At 41.5% G+C, this 19350-nt stretch overlaps 1 protein-coding gene across 1 annotated transcript in view; it reads left to right on the top strand.

Annotated features, from left to right (window-relative positions):
- Positions 1–19350, top strand: part of LOC138261344 (multidrug resistance-associated protein 1-like) — a 616610-nt gene that overhangs the window by 265400 nt on the left and 331860 nt on the right. Inside the window, exon 10 of the mRNA XM_069210192.1 lies at positions 9895–10056. Within this exon, the coding sequence (XP_069066293.1) occupies positions 9895–10056 (162 nt within the window). The remainder of the gene's footprint in view (positions 1–9894; positions 10057–19350) is intronic.

Below are 19350 nucleotides of genomic sequence, written 5' to 3'. Positions count from 1 at the left end.
AGGCAAGTAATTTGCACCCCCTAACCCGTGGATTTTAGCACTCAAGTCTCTTCCAAGATGTTGCGCCCGTTGCGGCCGGCCCCCCCTGCACCCCCCATGCTACGCCACTGGATATAGCGGAATATGGTGGCAAGTGTTAAAAATGAAGCCTCTGGCAGATCATGGGTTTGAAGAAAGTCACGGTGTGAAACCAGTTCATCTTTGTCAAAGAGGTCACCGATTATTGAGACATCTGCAGACTCCCAGAGCACAAGCTTAGCAGATGTAAAAGTACCCACAGGAGTGGGCAATCCTGATAATGGAATGTTTAGGGGATAAGCAGGGGTGTGCGTGTGATACCTAGTACAATATTCCAATACCTAAGGGCATGGTAAAGGAGCAAGGGTAAGTTGGGTAATGGCTGTTTACGCCCCGGCAGGAGCAACGATTGTAGACTTCCAGTATGAAGTGTGGTGAGTGTATAACCGACTTCCTGTAGGTGCAGTCCAGCTAACCAGTGGGACAGTCATTGTAACTGAGCTGCGAGACAGTATGATCAAAAATAAGGAGCTCCTAACACACCTCTCTCTGTTGGAAGCTGCAATTTACGAAGAGTAATGCAGCAACAGCCAGTTCCACAAATGAGGTTGATCAATAGAAAGTCCAGGGTCTTGAAAATATGTTGTGGAATCACTATAAGTAGGTTAGCGGAATAGTATAACAATTTGGGAAGCTTCACCATTTTGGCTAGTGCCACTCTACCCATCATCGAGAAAGGCAAGGTAATCAAGAATTCTATTTGGGCTCTTAGTGCTAAGATGGCCCTAAGCAAATTACCTTTAAGAAGATCCGAATGTGAGTGGTATACCTGTATACCTAAATATCAAACGTTGTGGTGCGCTACCGGCACCAGATGCTCACCAAAGGGGACACTATCCCATAGAGTATTTCCCTGAAAAGAAAAAGCATAAGATTTGGAGTGGTTTACCTGTAGTCCAGACGGCCCGCCAAATTCTCGGAGTATATAAGCAGTAGGAGTAAGGTCATTACTAAGATCGCGGGTGTATACAAGCATGTCATCTGCAAGGTACTCAAGAATTCTATTCGGGCTCTTAGTGCTAAGATGGACCTAAGCAAATTACCTTCAAGAAGATCCGAATGTGAGTGGTATACCTGTATACCTAAATATCAAACGTTGTGGTGCGCTACCGGCACCAGATGCTCACCAAAGGGGACACTATCCCATAGAGTATTTCCCTGAAAAGAAAAAGCATAAGATTTGGAGTGGTTTACCTGTAGTCCAGACAGCCCGCCAAATTCTTGGAGTATATAAGCAGTAGGAGTAAGGTCATTACTAAGATCGCGGGTGTATACAAGCATGTCATCTGCATACAAGGATTCTGAATAAGATTGGGTTCCACACGAGATATCCCTTCCCATGGCACCATGGCAAATTTTCTGTGCCAGGGGTTTCATAGCTAATACAAACAATAATCACAACAGTTGACAAGCCAGAGGCGCACCACAGGATATAGTATATTGCGCGGAGATGTGTGTCCATTTTGGCATGCGCCATTGGGTTGGCATAAAGTACTCTGACCCATTTAATGAAAACATTAGGAATGTCACATTTTTTTCTACACCGCAAATAAGTACTCCCAGTCTAAAGAGTTAAACACTTGTTGGAAGTTAAGCGAGAGACAACCAGCATTAGGAAAGGAGTCACTCACCCCTTCCAGGACTGGGTAAAGGCGTCTAATATTTAGTGAAGTGCTTCTAGAGGGGACAAAACCACATTGATCAACATCTCTCAGCCTGGGGAGCAAGGGTAGCAAACGCAGAGCTAGAACCTTACTAAGGATCCTATAATCTGAGGTCAAAAGAGAGAGTGACCTGCAGGAAAAGAATACTTCCAGGGTCTGGCATGGCTTGAGCAGGTAAGTGACAAGTGCCTGGCTAGTGGTCAGAGGTAAAGCACCAGCCGCCAAAGAAGCTTCATGGAGTTTCTCCAAACGGGGAACCAGCCAGTTGGCAAAAGTGGAATAAAATTAGATAGGTAAACCATCGACGTCTGGTGTTTTATTACGCGCCAATCCCAGTATCGCACAATCCCTCCAGTGTGAAATGAGGTGCCAAGGCCATGTATACCCCATCTGAAACCCTAGGGAGTCTTAAATGGCCCAGAAATTACTCGATTCCTGCTGGGGGTGGCTACAGGCTACTGATACCCCATAGATAACAGTAAAATTGAAATTAATCATAATATATGTGAAAATGGAATGAGACATATGAAAACATGTCAATAAAAATATCTGTATGAAAAGACATTGATATGTATAAATAATAAAAAGAACATGAGGGAAATAGAAGAGAAGAAGTAGAGGGGGAGAGAGGCGAGGGGGGAGTAGGAAGAATGCCTAACAACTGAAACTATATTGAAATGCATATTAAAATCTAAATATTCGGGAACAACTCGCTAGACATTGGGGGGTAGGCATATAATTTTTACTAGCAGACATAGACATATATCTAGTGAGGGTTGACCATAATCATCACGTTTGACTGACAGGGAAAACAATCGTAAATTATATCTATACAATCTGTGAAGTTCCATTGTTGTTGAAGAGTTTTATTAGCTGCAAATTTCCAGTTGTGGGTTATCATCTGTAAACCAATTGCAATTAGAAAATCAGCTAATTTTCCATAGATTTTATTAGACCAGAGATTTCCTTAGACACCCAGGAATAAAGCGGATAATGTGAATAACGTGACGGTTCCTGTGACACCCCCAATTCTATTCCAAACATTATTCCAAAAATCAGATAGCTTGGGGCATAGAAAAAAATATGTGGATACAAGTACCAGAATTAGTGTTGCATCACCAACAAGTATTTCTTCTAAGGAGTTTGAGTTTATACAGGTGTGCAGGAGTGTAAAAGAAGTATCTTGTAAAAATAGTGTACATTCTGAATAAGTTTAGCTGGACGAGGCCAAGTAGACTGTAGGTCTGATTCCCAATAGAGCTCCAGCTTGAATTTGAACCTGCCCTTTATGGGTATCCTCAATGTTTTATAAATGTGGGCAGTGGTACATGAGGTTGTAATAGAGATTCAAAAGTTCTGCGAACCTTGCTCCCGATGGAGAGGAAGTGGGAGAGATCCAAGGGCAGCTGGAAGTTCTTATTCCAAAAACTGGAATTGTTTAAGAAACTTAGAAGGCAATTTATAAATAGAGGAGGTTGATTGAAATGGAATGACATCATTGTTCTGTTGCAATAGTTTAGAGACTGTAACTATACCTTTGTCTAATCATGACTGCCAGAGTAATGTCTTTCTGTTTTTCTTAAGCCGCTTTTTATACCAGATGAGACTATGCATAAACTGCTCAGGAGATGATAAATGAGCAACTAAATATAGATGAGTAAGGAACATAGGTGAGAAATAACAGGAAGAATCTAATATTTGGTAGGCTGAGACATGTGAAGAAGGTGTTTATGTGTAAATGAAGATATCAGGCCAGGCTCCATATAAAAACCACAAATTAGCTTCAGAGTCAGAGGGACCCAGAAACAGCAAATGCTTTCTTTAATTCCAAAAGCCTTACGATAGAAAAGTACGAAAAGTTCACCGCTCAAGATGATTTGAGTAGTTTCAAATGATGTAAAGATATATCAGAAGGTTTCCCATTCCAGAGAAATCTAGATAATAGTTTATCAAGAGCAACAAAATACTTCATAGGAATTCGGATGGGTAACATCATAAGATAGAAGTTAATTATTGGGAGTACATCAGTTTGATGGTGTCAAGGTGGCTCAACCAAGACAAAAATAATGGTAACCTACCTTATGTAAGATTAGGAATCCTGGAGAGAAGAGCATCCATATTAGATTGTAATGTATCTCTAATGTTATTATGGTATAAAAGCTGCAGACATTTTATCCTGTCATGATTCCAGGATAAAGCTACTCCAGCAAAAGGAGCTTTAAAACAGAACTTATAAATAGAACTTATTCAGGGGCATCACTTCCAATTTTTAAATGTCATGTTTATATCCAGAAACCGCTGAATATGCACATAACTGTTCAAAGAAATGAGAAAGAGAGGACTCCGGCTTAGAGATATACAGAAGAATGTCATCTCCATATACAGTGAACTCAAAATGTACATTCTTTACCTGGAACCTGGAAAGGCTATCCAAGTGTTTCAGATAAAACAAGAAGGGTGCGATCTCAAGAATAAATAATAAGGGCGAAAGAGAACAACCTAGTCTAGTGCCTCTGTTGAGAAGGAAGTATGGTGATTGTATGCCATTTACCACTACTGTGGAACAAGGTGAAGAGTAGAGGAGAGAAATTAGTTGAAGGAATCTTGGACTAAGCCTGCCAATGAAGAGCATGCTTTAAAGAATATTCAGAAAGATCCACATGTTATTTATGATATTCCTGCTATAATGAATTCAGATTGCTCAATATCAACTAATTAAGGTATAAAATGGTTGAGCCTAAGGGCCTTAGCAAATAATTTACAATCTGTGTTGATAAATGATATACATAAAGTTGGGTCACTATCTTTTTTCAGGATCAAACAAATCCTGGTCTCAGTGAATTTGCCTAAGGAATTATCCAATGTAAGGGAGTGATTGATCATTTTAGATAGCTTAGGAAAGACTAGCTTGGAGAATTGGAGATATTATTCAACTGTAAAACCACCTGGGCCTGGCGTCTTTCCAGTAGGAAGGCAGTTTACTGCAGAGAACAATTGTAGCAGTTTCTCAAGAGGGGACAAATCAATGTGCGTGGATTTGGGGGTAATAGAGTGAGAAAAAAATGTTTCAGTTAACTCTACAGAAGGGGAAGATTCTGGGGTGTACAGGGTTTGATAGTAATCAGCAAAATATTTGGCAATGTCCGAATCATGGAACATTTGTGTACCCAATGAATTAGTGATCTATTTGATAGAAGATTTCTCTTATCTACATTTCAAATACTGCGCTAACTAGGAACTAGTATTGTTCTTTCCCCCTGTGGAATCTAGCTTAATTTTAAGGAGTGTAACACAGGCTTCCTCAGTAGAAGATTTATTGAATTGAATTGTAGCTGCCACCAGTACATCTGAATCAGCTGTATTATTTTTTAATGTGAACTATTTATGTCCCAGCATTTTGATGTCAGCTAGAATGGAGGCAGGTTTCTTCTTCATAGCGTTCCTTTTTTTGCTGAAGTGCTCACCTTCCGATGTTACATTCTTGAAGGAGAGTGGGACGTTGGCATCTAAAACGGGCTACGCTCTCTGAAGTACACAGGAGCCGCGTGGAGGATCACAAACCAGTGGCCATCTTGTATGTCGCTTGCAACGTGCCCGTCTTTTTAAGGATTCTTGAATGCTTACCGTTACTTAGACAGATTGCATCTTCCAAACCAATGTTAAGAATAAGAGATTGCAAACAGTTTGTACAATTTGTTGATCTGGTTGAATGCTTGATACTTAATGGTGCAGTTTACAATATATTTTTCGACTATATTTGTCAAAAAGCTATTGGCTTTAGAAGAAGTTAAATATGTTTTTTAAAGACAAAAGAGCAAACAGTTTTGTCCATGAGTGTCCAAAAATTATTTTTATAGTCTTTCCATGAATGTTTCATGAGCTCTTCATCTGCACAGCCAGGAGATACAATTCATGTGGTTCAAGAGCAAACAAGAGTTACTGAGATTCAGTTGTAACAGTTGGTGGTGTTTCCCAGTGGTGTTGTCTGCCCCCAGTGCAATCACGCTCAACATTGAATTACAAAGTACTTTCTTTAAGCACTTGAGTCTAAGCTGTAATTTGCAGAGTAGGAGAAGGCATACCCATGGCGGTGATGCAGATTAGACACTCGGAACACAGAAAAACATAACAGTGCCCCTTAAAAACTGGATGGCCAGTTAGTACTTAACTTTTGTAAAAAGGAAAATATATTAATACCCCTAAAGTGAGTACTATACAGAAAATAAGCATAGACAAAGAAATCAGAACTCTCTAGCTACTTCATAGCAAAGGCTCTGACCACAAATGTTATTAAGGTGCATATGCTATAAGACTATACTTTTGTTTAATTTTGGAGTCTAGGGCCAATGTTCACCTGGGGGGTGGGGGGGGGGGGTTCTGACTACTTGCCAAATTCACAGGCACAGAATCAAGGTTCACTGATCGTTGAACATTTATTTCAATAAGACCAGTTAAACCAGTGGGCGCACAAACACAGTTCTGGCAGTCGAAAGCACAATGTACAATCTCAGTCTCTGTCTTGACGCTTTTCAGAGGCCACCAGTTACTGTGCAACAATTTACATGAATGTGTAGCTGTTCCACAAGTCAAATGTGAAGCCCACAGACAAGTAAAAGGTGTGAAGAACCCAGCAAGTCTAGCAAACTCAAGTGGTGGTTTTAGGGGTGACGAGCACAATGTTTAGATTCTGGTGTCTCGGCTCAGTCAATGGAGGGCATCTCGCCAAGGGGATACTGATGGGGGTATTGCCCAAAAAGGTCACAAAATATATTAAACACCCTATATCTCTTTAACTGCTGGCCACAGTAGACATTTTATAGTACTGGGGAAGGGGGGCAACAGACATTCCAATAATCCCTTCAGCCAAGACAAAGCTAGAGACAGTAGAATAGGAGGTTCAAACTTAATAGCTTGGGAGCTGATTAATAAATTTGGATGTGGTCAATGGTCACACAATCAGGCCAACTTCCTCCAGCTAGCTCAAGTGAGTGGGGACCCAAGCAAATTCTCAGTCTCCTTGAAGGCAACTACAAGGCAACAACAACTTTCTCTGCTCAGCAGGTCATGGATGAAGCAAGCTCACCAGTAGACTTTTCAGGTGCCATGTCTTCCCTTCCCCTGATGATGCAGTGAGATGTAGCCTGATGGTGGAAACCTCATGCCCCACAGCTCATGTGATCCAACGACATTGACAACAGACTCCCATTAGCAAAATGCCGACCCAATTATTGGACAGTGGGAACAGTATTTATTAACATAGCTGGCAAGTCAGTGCACCAACAATGCTTTAATCAGAGTGGGGGGTGAGACCTCAAATCATAGACAGCATGGCCAGAGAAGGACGAGCCCACAACTTAAAACCAGAAAGGGGGAATGTGAGGTATTTATACAGTGACACAGTGTGTCCTTCCAAGTGAGCTGGGAATATTTATGGGACTATGTCACTTACATGGTGTTGAAAACCTTTTTCATTGTTTAGATTGACATCATATTATGGCAAGATATAAATCCTCTGGACTGCTTGTTTTTAAAACAGGACCTTCAATTCTCACCCACACTTAGTAGCATGCTTAATAATCAGGGTAGCTTTCTCCAGCACCACATCTTGTTGATAGTTGGCTTACCATGAGATCTTTTGTGACCAGTTATGTGTTTGAGTTATTGGTCATCTGGTACTTGTTGTTTGGTATTTGGAAGTGTGCAGACCTCTTTATATGTCAACATTGTTTTAAGTGAACAAATATTTTCTTATCTACAAAGTCAAGTTTAAAAGAATATAGGGCCTGATTCTAACTTTGGAGGACGGTGTTAAACCGTCCCAAAAGTGGCGGATATACCACCTACCGTATTACGAGTTCCATAGGATATAATGGACTCGTAATACGGTAGGTGGTATATCCGCCACTTTTGGGACGGTTTAACACCGTCCTCCAAAGTTAGAATCAGGCCCATAGTTTGAAGGTATGGGGGTTTATTTTGGACACCTCGTTCCTTGCTAACATGCTCGTCAACATTTTTCTTTCCTTTCTGTTCTGACCTCTCAGTCACAGGGCATTCTTCAAGACCAAAATGAACCCCTAACCCTAGTATTGTAATAGTAAAGAAATAAGAAGTGAAAAGTGGAAAACCTTTATCTCAGGGATACACAGGAATGTTATTGACGTTTTAATATTTCCAAGTCTAAGCCTGTTTGTAAAGTTTACAACTTGTGGGAATGTAGGTTACATTTATTCCCTATTTGGAATAATAATCATGATCCCATTGCTTAGTAAACTAGTCCATTTTCTTGGCATCGTTCCTGCCAAGCTTGATAGTCAAGGTCCAGGACATTCCTTTGTATCCCCGACATACATGTTTTTTACTCTTGTCCTCTTTTTTCTCAATTACTATGAAGAAAGGGACAAACTGGTAGTAACCCATAGGAGGATTAATACAATGCTGTGATGTGCAATGTGTGAATAAAGGCTGATCCTTCTTGTGCATTACATGATAATGGTTAGATATGAGGCAATAAAGAGTTTAGTTTGAAAATGAGATGAATAAAAATGTGCTCGCCATTTTTTCTGACTTCATGCAGTTGCTTATCCCATGGAGAATGATGTTACAGACTAGAAAGTTGTTTCACATTTTTGATTGAAAGGGTCTTTGTCAGGAATGAGTGGGTGTAACACTTCACTTTTGGGGAGGTGACCTACCCACAGAAGTGTGGTTAATGCATTACTCTAGAGCACACAAACTGAGAAACTTCGAATTGTAAAAGTAATCATTTATTATTATTATTATTATTATTATTATTGTTGTTGTTATTTTTTCTAAATTTTAGTGGGTCAGCTATAGATGTGAATTCTGTTGTAATGGAAAAAAGGCAAATGGAGTGTTTAATATTATTTATAGAGTGCTTAAAAAGTATTCAACAATCCAGTAGCTCTGGCCTTTTGCTAGAGTAAATATATAGTAATGGATGGGCAAGTCTGTGTGTGTTGACCCTAGCTGTACTAGAAAGAAAATCTTAAAATGAAACAGCATCTGAGGCTACAGTAACGTTGAACCCAGAGGCGGGAGGAGAGGGGAAGGGCGCCCTTCTTTAGCAAACTGCATAGCATAGTTAATCTAAACTGTAAAAGAAGAATCTTATAAAATAAATCAGACAATGGAGTTTGTGTTGTAAGTGGTGAACTTAAAAGGCACGCAGAGGAAAATATTGCACAGTAATCAAAGGGCTGGTATTTTTTAGTTAAGAAAGTATGTCTGCATGCACAGATTTACATTGTTTACAAAACAGTAGTAAATACAACAACATGTTATCATGATGCAATAAAAGGCATGAATCAGAAATTAAAATATTGCGTCAGCAAGGTAAGTATATTAAAGAACACACACTTGAATTAAAAGCTATGAGCCATGTCACATACAGAGCGTAACAAAAAGAACTACTTTATAGCTCATCACAAAACCTAATTGCAACAGACATGGGACAATGTAACCATCCTCAAAACCCCTGGGCCGTCATGAACAGCCTACCCAGGTAATGCCCAGTGCTAAGAAACATATGGAAGCAAATGGCTCAATGTGCTGACCCAAAGCTCCCCTCCCCCTCCTCTTCTCTCTCTCTTCTAATTGTAATTTTGTGACGGACTAAAGCAAAGAGATCCCTCAGAAAGCTAACTTTGTCTGTAGTTAGATTGAAAAAGTAATGCATACTAGGTTACAAAATAGATTAAGCATGAGTTCAATGTGTGTGCATTGACAAAGCATATTCCTAAACATGAGAATGTGTCAACATTGAGATCACTTACTATTTTAGAATGTTCAAAATGCGAAAATGATCGATGCACCAAATTGGATGGAAAGAGAGACTGTTTCGGAAGAGTGGCTACCCCAGGCTGCATGGTGAGGGGGTTGTGGGTGATTTGAATTAAACATTGTGCAGAGTAGAAACACGCTGTGAGGGTTGTACCTTTAGGCTTGATGCAGAAGGTAAGTGTTAACCAGAGAGGGTGCTGCGGAGCCTGTTGGACTCAGCACAGGGGACATGCTTGGATACAGAAGGCCACACTTTAGCAGGTTGTCCTGTAGTATAAGGTAATGACATTATTATATGATGACTTTGGTATGCCGACCTTTAACGTTACTTTTTTTTAAATAATTTCAGGTCTTAATCGTTTCAAATGCCGGCCGAAGGAACACTTCAGCCGGAGAGATTGTAAATCTCATTTCTTCTGATGTGCAGAAACTGGTCGATGTTGCCACCTCTTTAAATTATGTATGGGCGGCACCTTTGACCATTGTTGTGGCTACATATTTCCTGTGGCAGGTAATAATACCATTTCCTTCAGTTGTCAGCACTAGTGCTAATCAAGTTATTGTTGCGGCCGCAGCTGACTATTGTGTTTCTTAAGTGCAAAAGCGACAAAGAAAATGTCTCTGAATAGGAATCAATTGTTATTGAGTATTTTCAGTAGATTAAGTAAAACCAAGGTTATTTGCTTGATTATGGTACGAGCGCACAACATTCTCAATAGCTGTCCTTGAAGAAGCAAAGGCGTCTTACCCAGGAACTCTTTCCATTAGGCGGACTGCTCCCAGACATGCAGGTTTGACGTGAGCGAGTGGATTCTAACTTCTTAACTTTCTTTGTTTGTGGTTCATTAACCTTGTGAAGCGCTGCAACCTGATCAAAGTAGTGATATTCCCTGCAGTATTAATCTCATAGGTAGTAATCCCAGTAGTGGTAATCTCAGCAGTGGTAATCCCTGCAGTGATAATTTCTACAGTGGTAATCTCAGCAGAGGGAATCCTGTACGGGTAATCTCGGAGGTAGTAATCACAGTAGTGGTAACCTCAGCAGTGGTAAAACCCCCATTGATAATTTCAGAGGAAGTAATCGCAGTAGACGTAAAAGCAGTGGTAATCTCAGCGTTAGTAACCGTAGTAGTGGTAATCCCTGCAGTGGTACTCTCAGAGGTAGTAATCACAGTAGTGGTAATTCAACAGTGGTACTCCCTGCAGTGGTAATCTCAGTAGTAGTAATCACAGTAGTGATAATCTCAGTAGTGGTAATCTCAGCAGTGCTCACCCATGCAGTGGTAATCTCAGAGGTAGTAATTATGGTAGTGGTAATATTGTGGTAATATCAGTAATGGTAACCCCTGCAGGGGTAATTTCAGAGGTAGTAATCACAGTAGTGGTAATATTAGAAGTGGTAATCTCAGAGTTAGTAATCACAGTAGTGGTAATGTCAGCAGTGGTAATCTCAGAGGTAGTAATCCCAGTAGTGGTAATCTTAGCAGTGATAGTCCCTGCAGTGATAATTTCAACAGTGGTAATCTCATGAGAGGTAATCCCTGCACTGGTAATCTCAGAGGTAGTAATCACTGTAGTGGTAACCTCAGTAGTGGTAATCTCAGAGTTAGTAATCACAGTAGTGGTAATCTCAGCAGTGGTAATCCCGGCAGTGGTTCTCTCAGAGGTAGTAATCACAGTAGTGGTAATGTCAGCAGTGGTAATGTCAGCAGTGGTAATCTCAGAGGTAGTAATCCCAGTAGTGGTAATTTTAGCAGTGGTAGTCCCTGCAGTGATAATTTCAACAGTGGTAATCTCATGAGAGGTAATCCCTGCACTGGTAATCTCAGAGGTAGTAATCACTGTAGTGGTAACCTCAGTAGTGGTAATCTCAGCAGTGGTAATCCCGGCAGTGGTTCTCTCAGAGGTAGTAATCACAGTAGTGGTAATGTGAGCAGTGGTAATCTCAGAGGTAGTAATCCCAGTAGTGGTAATCTTAGCAGTGGTAGTCCCTGCAGTGATAATTTCAACAGTGGTAATCTCATCAGAGGTAATCCCTGCACTGGTAATCTCAGAGGTAGTAATCACAGTAGTGGTAACCTCAGTAGTGGTAATCTCAGAGGTAGTAATCACAATAGTGGTAATCTCAGCAGTGGTAATCTCAGCAGTGGTTCTCTCAGAGGTAGTAATCACAGTAGTGATATTCCCTGCAGTATTAATCTCAGAGGCAGTAATCACAGTAGTTGTTATATCAGTAGTGGTAACCCCTGCAGGGGTAATTTCAGAGGTAGTAATCACAGTAGTGGTAATCTCAGTGGTAGTAATCACATTAGTGGTAATCTCTGCAGTGGTAATCCCGGCAGTGGTTCTCTCAGAGGTAGTAATCACAGTAGTGATATTCCCTGCAGTATTAATCTCAGAGGCAGTAATCACAGTAGTTGTAATATCAGTAGTGGTAACCCCTGCAGGGGTAATTTCAGAGGTAGTAATCACAGTAGTGGTAATCTCAGTGGTAGTAATCACATTAGTGGTAATCTCTGCAGTGGTAATCCCGGCAGTGGTTCTCTCAGAGGTACTAATCACAGTAGTGATATTCCCTGCAGTATTAATCTCAGAGGAAGTAATCACAGTAGAGGTAAAAGCAGTGGTAATCTCAGCGTTAGTAACCGTAGTAGTGGTAATCTCAGCAGCGGTAATCCCTGCAGTGGTACTCTCAGAGGTAGTAATCACAGTAGTGGTAATTCAACAGTGGTACTCCCTGCAGTGGTAATCTCAGTAGTAGTAATCACAGTAGTGATAATCTCAGTAGTGGTAATCTCAGCAGTGGTAATCCCGGCAATGGTTCTCTCAGAGGTAGTAATCACAGTAGTGATATTCCCTGTAGTATTAATCTCAGAGGAAGTAATCACAGTAGAGGTAAAAGCAGTGGTAATCTCAGCGTTAGTAACCGTAGAAGTGGTAATCTCAGCAGCGGTAATCCCTGCCGTGGTACTCTCAGAGGTAGTAATCACAGTAGTGGTAATTCAACAGTGGTAGTCCCTGCAGTGGTAATCTCAGTAGTAGTAATCACAGTAGTGATAATCTCAGTAGTGGTAATCTCAGCAGTGCTCACCCATGCAGTGATAATATCAGAGGTAGTAATTATGGTAGTGGTAATATTGTGGTAATATCAGTAATGGTAACCCCTGCAGGGGTAATTTCAGAGGTAGTAATCACACTAGTGGTAATATCAGAAGTGGTAATCTCAGAGGTAGTAATCCCAGTAGTGGTAATTTTAGCAGTGGTAGTCCCTGCAGTGATAATTTCAACAGTGGTAATCTCATCAGAGGTAATCCCTGCACTGGTAATCTCAGAGGTAGTAATCACAATAGTGGTAACCTCAGTAGTGGTAATCTCAGAGTTAGTAATCACAGTAGTGGTAATCTCAGCAGTGGTAATCCCGGCAGTGGTTCTCTCAGAGGTAGTAATCACAGTAGTGGTAATGTCAGCAGTGGTAATCTCAGAGGTAGTAATCACAGTAGTGGTAATCTTAGCAGTGGTAGTCCCTGCAGTGATAATTTCAACAGTGGCAATCTCATCAGAGGTAATCCCTGCACTGGTAATCTCAGAGGTAGTAATCACAGTAGTGGTAACCTCAGTAGTGGTAATCTCAGAGGTAGTAATCACAGTAGTGGTAATCTCAGCAGTGGTAATCTTAGCAGTGGTTCTCTCAGAGGTAGTAAACACAGTAGTGATATTCCCTGCAGTATTAATCTCATAGGTAGTAATCCCAGTAGTGGTAATCTTAGCAGTGGGAGTCCCTGCAGTGATAATTTCAACAGTGGTAATCTCAGCAGAGGTAATCCCTGCACTGGTAATCTCAGAGGTAGTAATCTCAGCAGTGGTTCTCTCAGAGGTAGTAATCACAGTAGTGATATTCCCTGCAGTATTAATCTCAGAGGCAGTAATCACAGTAGTGGTAATATCAGTAGTGGTAACCCCTGCAGGGGTAATTTCAGAGGTAGTAATCACAGTAGTGGTAATCTCAGTGGTAGTAATCACATTAGTGGTAATCTCAGCAGTGGTAATCCCGGCAGTGGTTCTCTCAGAGGTAGTAATCACAGTAGTGATATTCCCTGCAGTATTAATCTCAGAGGCAGTAATCACAGTAGTGGTAATATCAGCAGTGGTAATCTCAGTGGTAGTAATCACAACAGTGGTAATCTTAGAAGTGGTAAACCCTGCAGTGGTAATCTCAGAGGTAGTAAACCCAGTAGTGGTACTCTCAGCAGTGGTAAACCCTGCAGTGATAATTTCATCTGTGGTAATCTCACCCGAGGTAATCAGTGCACTGGTTATTTCGGAGGTGGTATTGCAGTAGTGGTAACCTTAGCAGTGGTAACCCCTGCAGGGGTAATTTCTGAAATAGTAATCACAGTAGTGGTAATATCAGCAGTGGTAATCCCTGCAGCTGTACTCTCATAGGTAGTAATCAGAGTAGTGGTAATTCAGCAGTGGTACTCCCTGCAGTGGTTATCTCAGCCATAGTAATCACAGTAGTGATAATCACAGTAGTGGTAATCTCAGAGGTAGTAATCACAGTAGTGGTAATATCAGTAGTGGTGACCCCTGCAGGGGTAATTTCAGAGGTAGTAATCTCATAGGTAGTAATCCCAGTAGTGGTAATATCAGCAGTGGTAATCCCTGCAGTGATAATTTCTACAGTGGTTATCTCAGCAGAGGGAATCCTGTACTGGTAATCTCGGAGGTAGTAATCACAGTAGTGGTAACCTCAGCAGTGGTAAAACCTGCATTGATAATTTCAAAGGAAGTAATCACAGTAGAGGTAAAAGCAGTGGCAATCTCAGAGTTAGTAACCGTAGTAGTGGTAATCTCAGCAGCGGTAATCCCTGAAGTGGTACTCTCAGAGGTAGTAATCACAGTAGTGGTAATTCAGCAGTGGTACTCCCTGCAGTGGTAATCTCAGTAGAAGTAATCACAGTAGTGATAATATCAGTAGTGGTAATCTCAGTAGTGCTCATCCATGCAGTGGTAATCTCAGAGGTAGTAATTATGGTAGTGGTAATATCATGGTAATATCAGTAATGGTAACCCCTGCAGGGGTAATTTCAGAGGTAGTAATCACAGTAGTGGTAATAGCAGAAGTGGTAATCTCAGAGTTTGTAATCACAGTAGTGGTGATCTCAGCAGTAGTAATCCCAGCAGTGGTAATCTTAGCAGTGGGAGTCCCTGCAGTGATAATTTCAACAGTGGTAATCTCAGCAGAGGTAATCCCTGCACTGGTAATCTCAGAGGTAGTAATCTCAGCAGTGGTTCTCTCAGAGGTAGTAATCACAGTAGTGATATTCCCTGCAGTATTAATCTCAGAGGCAGTAATCACAGTAGTGGTAATATCAGTAGTGGTAACCCCTGCAGGGGTAATTTCAGAGGTAGTAATCACAGTAGTGGTAATCTCAGTGGTAGTAATCACATTAGTGGTAATCTCAGCAGTGGTAATCCCGGCAGTGGTTCTCTCAGAGGTAGTAATCACAGTAGTGATATTCCCTGCAGTATTAATCTCAGAGGCAGTAATCACAGTAGTGGTAATATCAGTAGTGGTAATCTCAGTGGTAGTAATCACAACAGTGGTAATCTTAGAAGTGGTAAACCCTGCAGTGGTAATCTCAGAGGTAGTAATCCCAGTAGTGGTACTCTCAGCAGTGGTAAACCCTGCAGTGATAATTTCATCTGTGGTAATCTCACCCGAGGTAATCAGTGCACTGGATATCTCGGAGGTGGTATTGCAGTAGTGGTAACCTTAGCAGTGGTAACCCCTGCAGGGGTAATTTCAGAAATAGTAATCACAGTAGTGGTAATATCAGCAGTGGTAATCCCTACAGCTGTAGTCTCATAGGTAGTAATCAGAGTAGTGGTAATTCAGCAGTGGTACTCCCTGCAGTGGTTATCTCAGCCATAGTAATCACAGTAGTGATAATCACAGTAGTGGTAATCTCAGAGGTAGTAAGCACAGTAGTGGTAATATCAGTAGTGGTGACCCCTGCAGGGGTAATTTCAGAGGTAGTAATCACAGTAGTGGTAATAGCAGAAGTGGTAATCTCAGAGTTTGTAATCACAGTAGTGGTGATCTCAGCAGTAGTAATCCCAGCAGTGGTAATCTTAGCAGTGGGAGTCCCTGCAGTGATAATTTCAACAGTGGTAATCTCAGCAGAGGTAATCCCTGCACTGGTAATCTCAGAGGTAGTAATCTCAGCAGTGGTTCTCTCAGAGGTAGTAATCACAGTAGTGATATTCCCTGCAGTATTAATCTCAGAGGCAGTAATCACAGTAGTGGTAATATCAGTAGTGGTAACCCCTGCAGGGGTAATTTCAGAGGTAGTAATCACAGTAGTGGTAATCTCAGTGGTAGTAATCACATTAGTGGTAATCTCAGCAGTGGTAATCCCGGCAGTGGTTCTCTCAGAGGTAGTAATCACAGTAGTGATATTCCCTGCAGTATTAATCTCAGAGGCAGTAATCACAGTAGTGGTAATATCAGCAGTGGTAATCTCAGTGGTAGTAATCACAACAGTGGTAATCTTAGAAGTGGTAAACCCTGCAGTGGTAATCTCAGAGGTAGTAAACCCAGTAGTGGTACTCTCAGCAGTGGTAAACCCTGCAGTGATAATTTCATCTGTGGTAATCTCACCCGAGGTAATCAGTGCACTGGTTATCTCGGAGGTGGTATTGCAGTAGTGGTAACCTTAGCAGTGGTAACCCCTGCAGGGGTAATTTCTGAAATAGTAATCACAGTAGTGGTAATATCAGCAGTGGTAATCCCTGCAGCTGTACTCTCATAGGTAGTAATCAGAGTAGTGGTAATTCAGCAGTGGTACTCCCTGCAGTAGTTATCTCAGCCATAGTAATCACAGTAGTGATAATCACAGTAGTGGTAATCTCAGAGGTAGTAATCACAGTAGTGGTAATATCAGTAGTGGTGACCCCTGCAGGGGTAATTTCAGAGGTAGTAATCTCATAGGTAGTAATCCCAGTAGTGGTAATATCAGCAGTGGTAATCCCTGCAGTGATAATTTCTACAGTGGTTATCTCAGCAGAGGGAATCCTGTACTGGTAATCTCGGAGGTAGTAATCACAGTAGTGGTAACCTCAGCAGTGGTAAAACCTGCATTGATAATTTCAAAGGAAGTAATCACAGTAGAGGTAAAAGCAGTGGCAATCTCAGAGTTAGTAACCGTAGTAGTGGTAATCTCAGCAGCGGTAATCCCTGAAGTGGTACTCTCAGAGGTAGTAATCACAGTAGTGGTAATTCAGCAGTGGTACTCCCTGCAGTGGTAATCTCAGTAGAAGTAATCACAGTAGTGATAATATCAGTAGTGGTAATCTCAGTAGTGCTCATCCATGCAGTGGTAATCTCAGAGGTAGTAATTATGGTAGTGGTAATATCATGGTAATATCAGTAATGGTAACCCCTGCAGGGGTAATTTCAGAGGTAGTAATCACAGTAGTGGTAATAGCAGAAGTGGTAATCTCAGAGTTTGTAATCACAGTAGTGGTGATCTCAGCAGTAGTAATCCCAGCAGTGGTAATCTTAGCAGTGGGAGTCCCTGCAGTGATAATTTCAACAGTGGTAATCTCAGCAGAGGTAATCCCTGCACTGGTAATCTCAGAGGTAGTAATCTCAGCAGTGGTTCTCTCAGAGGTAGTAATCACAGTAGTGATATTCCCTGCAGTATTAATCTCAGAGGCAGTAATCACAGTAGTGGTAATATCAGTAGTGGTAACCCCTGCAGGGGTAATTTCAGAGGTAGTAATCACAGTAGTGGTAATCTCAGTGGTAGTAATCACATTAGTGGTAATCTCAGCAGTGGTAATCCCGGCAGTGGTTCTCTCAGAGGTAGTAATCACAGTAGTGATATTCCCTGCAGTATTAATCTCAGAGGCAGTAATCACAGTAGTGGTAATATCAGTAGTGGTAATCTCAGTGGTAGTAATCACAACAGTGGTAATCTTAGAAGTGGTAAACCCTGCAGTGGTAATCTCAGAGGTAGTAATCCCAGTAGTGGTACTCTCAGCAGTGGTAAACCCTGCAGTGATAATTTCATCTGTGGTAATCTCACCCGAGGTAATCAGTGCACTGGATATCTCGGAGGTGGTATTGCAGTAGTGGTAACCTTAGCAGTGGTAACCCCTGCAGGGGTAATTTCAGAAATAGTAATCACAGTAGTGGTAATATCAGCAGTGGTAATCCCTACAGCTGTAGTCTCATAGGTAGTAATCAGAGTAGTGGTAATTCAGCAGTGGTACTCCCTGCAGTGGTTATCTCAGCCATAGTAATCACAGTAGTGATAATCACAGTAGTGGTAATCTCAGAGGTAGTAAGCACAGTAGTGGTAATATCAGTAGTGGTGACCCCTGCAGGGGTAATTTCAGAGGTAGTAATCTCATAGGTAGTAATCCCAGTAGTGGTAATATCAGCAGTGGTAATCCCTGCAGTGATAATTTCTACAGTGGTAATCTCAGCAGAGGGAATCCTGTACTGGTAATCTCGGAGGTAGTAATCACAGTAGTGGTAACCTCAGCAGTGGTAAAACCTGCATTGATAATTTCAAAGGAAGTAATCACAGTAGAGGTAAAAGCAGTGGCAATCTCAGAGTTAGTAACCGTAGTAGTGGTAATCTCAGCAGCGGTAATCCCTGAAGTGGTACTCTCAGAGGTAGTAATCACAGTAGTGGTAATTCAGCAGTGGTACTCCCTGCAGTGGTAATCTCAGTAGTAGTAATCACAGTAGTGATAATATCAGTAGTGGTAATCTCAGTAGTGCTCATCCATGCAGTGGTAATCTCAGAGGTAGTAATTATGGTAGTGGTAATATCGTGGTAATATCAGTAATGGTAACCCCTGCAGGGGTAATTTCAGAGGTAGTAATCACAGTAGTGGTAATAGCAGAAGTGGTAATCTCAGAGTTTGTAATCACAGTAGTGGTGATCTCAGCAGTAGTAATCCCAGCAGTGGTAATCTTAGCAGTGGGAGTCCCTGCAGTGATAATTTCAACAGTGGTAATCTCAACAGAGGTAATCCCTGCACTGGTAATCTCAGAGGTAGTAATCTCAGCAGTGGTTCTCTCAGAGGTAGTAATCACAGAAGTGATATTCCCTGCAGTATTAATCTCAGAGGCAGTAATCACAGTAGTGGTAATATCAGTAGTGGTAACCCCTGCAGGGGTAATTTCAGAGGTAGTAATCACAGTAGTGGTAATCTCAGTGGTAGTAATCACATTAGTGGTAATCTCAGCAGTGGTAATCCCGGCAGTGGTTCTCTCAGAGGTAGTAATCACAGTAGTGATATTCCCTGCAGTATTAATCTCAGAGGCAGTAATCACAGTAGTGGTAATATCAGTAGTGGTAATCTCAGTGGTAGTAATCACAACAGTGGTAATCTTAGAAGTGGTAAACCCTGCAGTGGTAATCTCAGAGGTAGTAATCCCAGTAGTGGTACTCTCAGCAGTGGTAAACCCTGCAGTGATAATTTCATCTGTGGTAATCTCACCCGAGGTAATCAGTGCACTGGTTATCTCGGAGGTGGTATTGCAGTAGTGGTAACCTTAGCAGTGGTAACCCCTGCAGGGGTAATTTCAGAAATAGTAATCACAGTAGTGGTAATATCAGCAGTGGTAATCCCTGCAGCTGTACTCTCATGGGTAGTAATCAGAGTAGTGGTAATTCAGCAGTGGTACTCCCTGCAGTGGTTATCTCAGCCATAGTAATCACAGTAGTGATAATCACAGTAGTGGTAATCTCAGAGGTAGTAAGCACAGTAGTGGTAATATCAG

Source organism: Pleurodeles waltl, chromosome 10 (genome assembly GCF_031143425.1).
Source record: "Pleurodeles waltl isolate 20211129_DDA chromosome 10, aPleWal1.hap1.20221129, whole genome shotgun sequence".
Classification (NCBI taxonomy): Eukaryota; Metazoa; Chordata; class Amphibia; order Caudata; family Salamandridae; genus Pleurodeles; species Pleurodeles waltl.
Note: the sequence above shows the minus strand (reverse complement) of the source record. Positions and strands in the feature narration are given on the sequence as shown.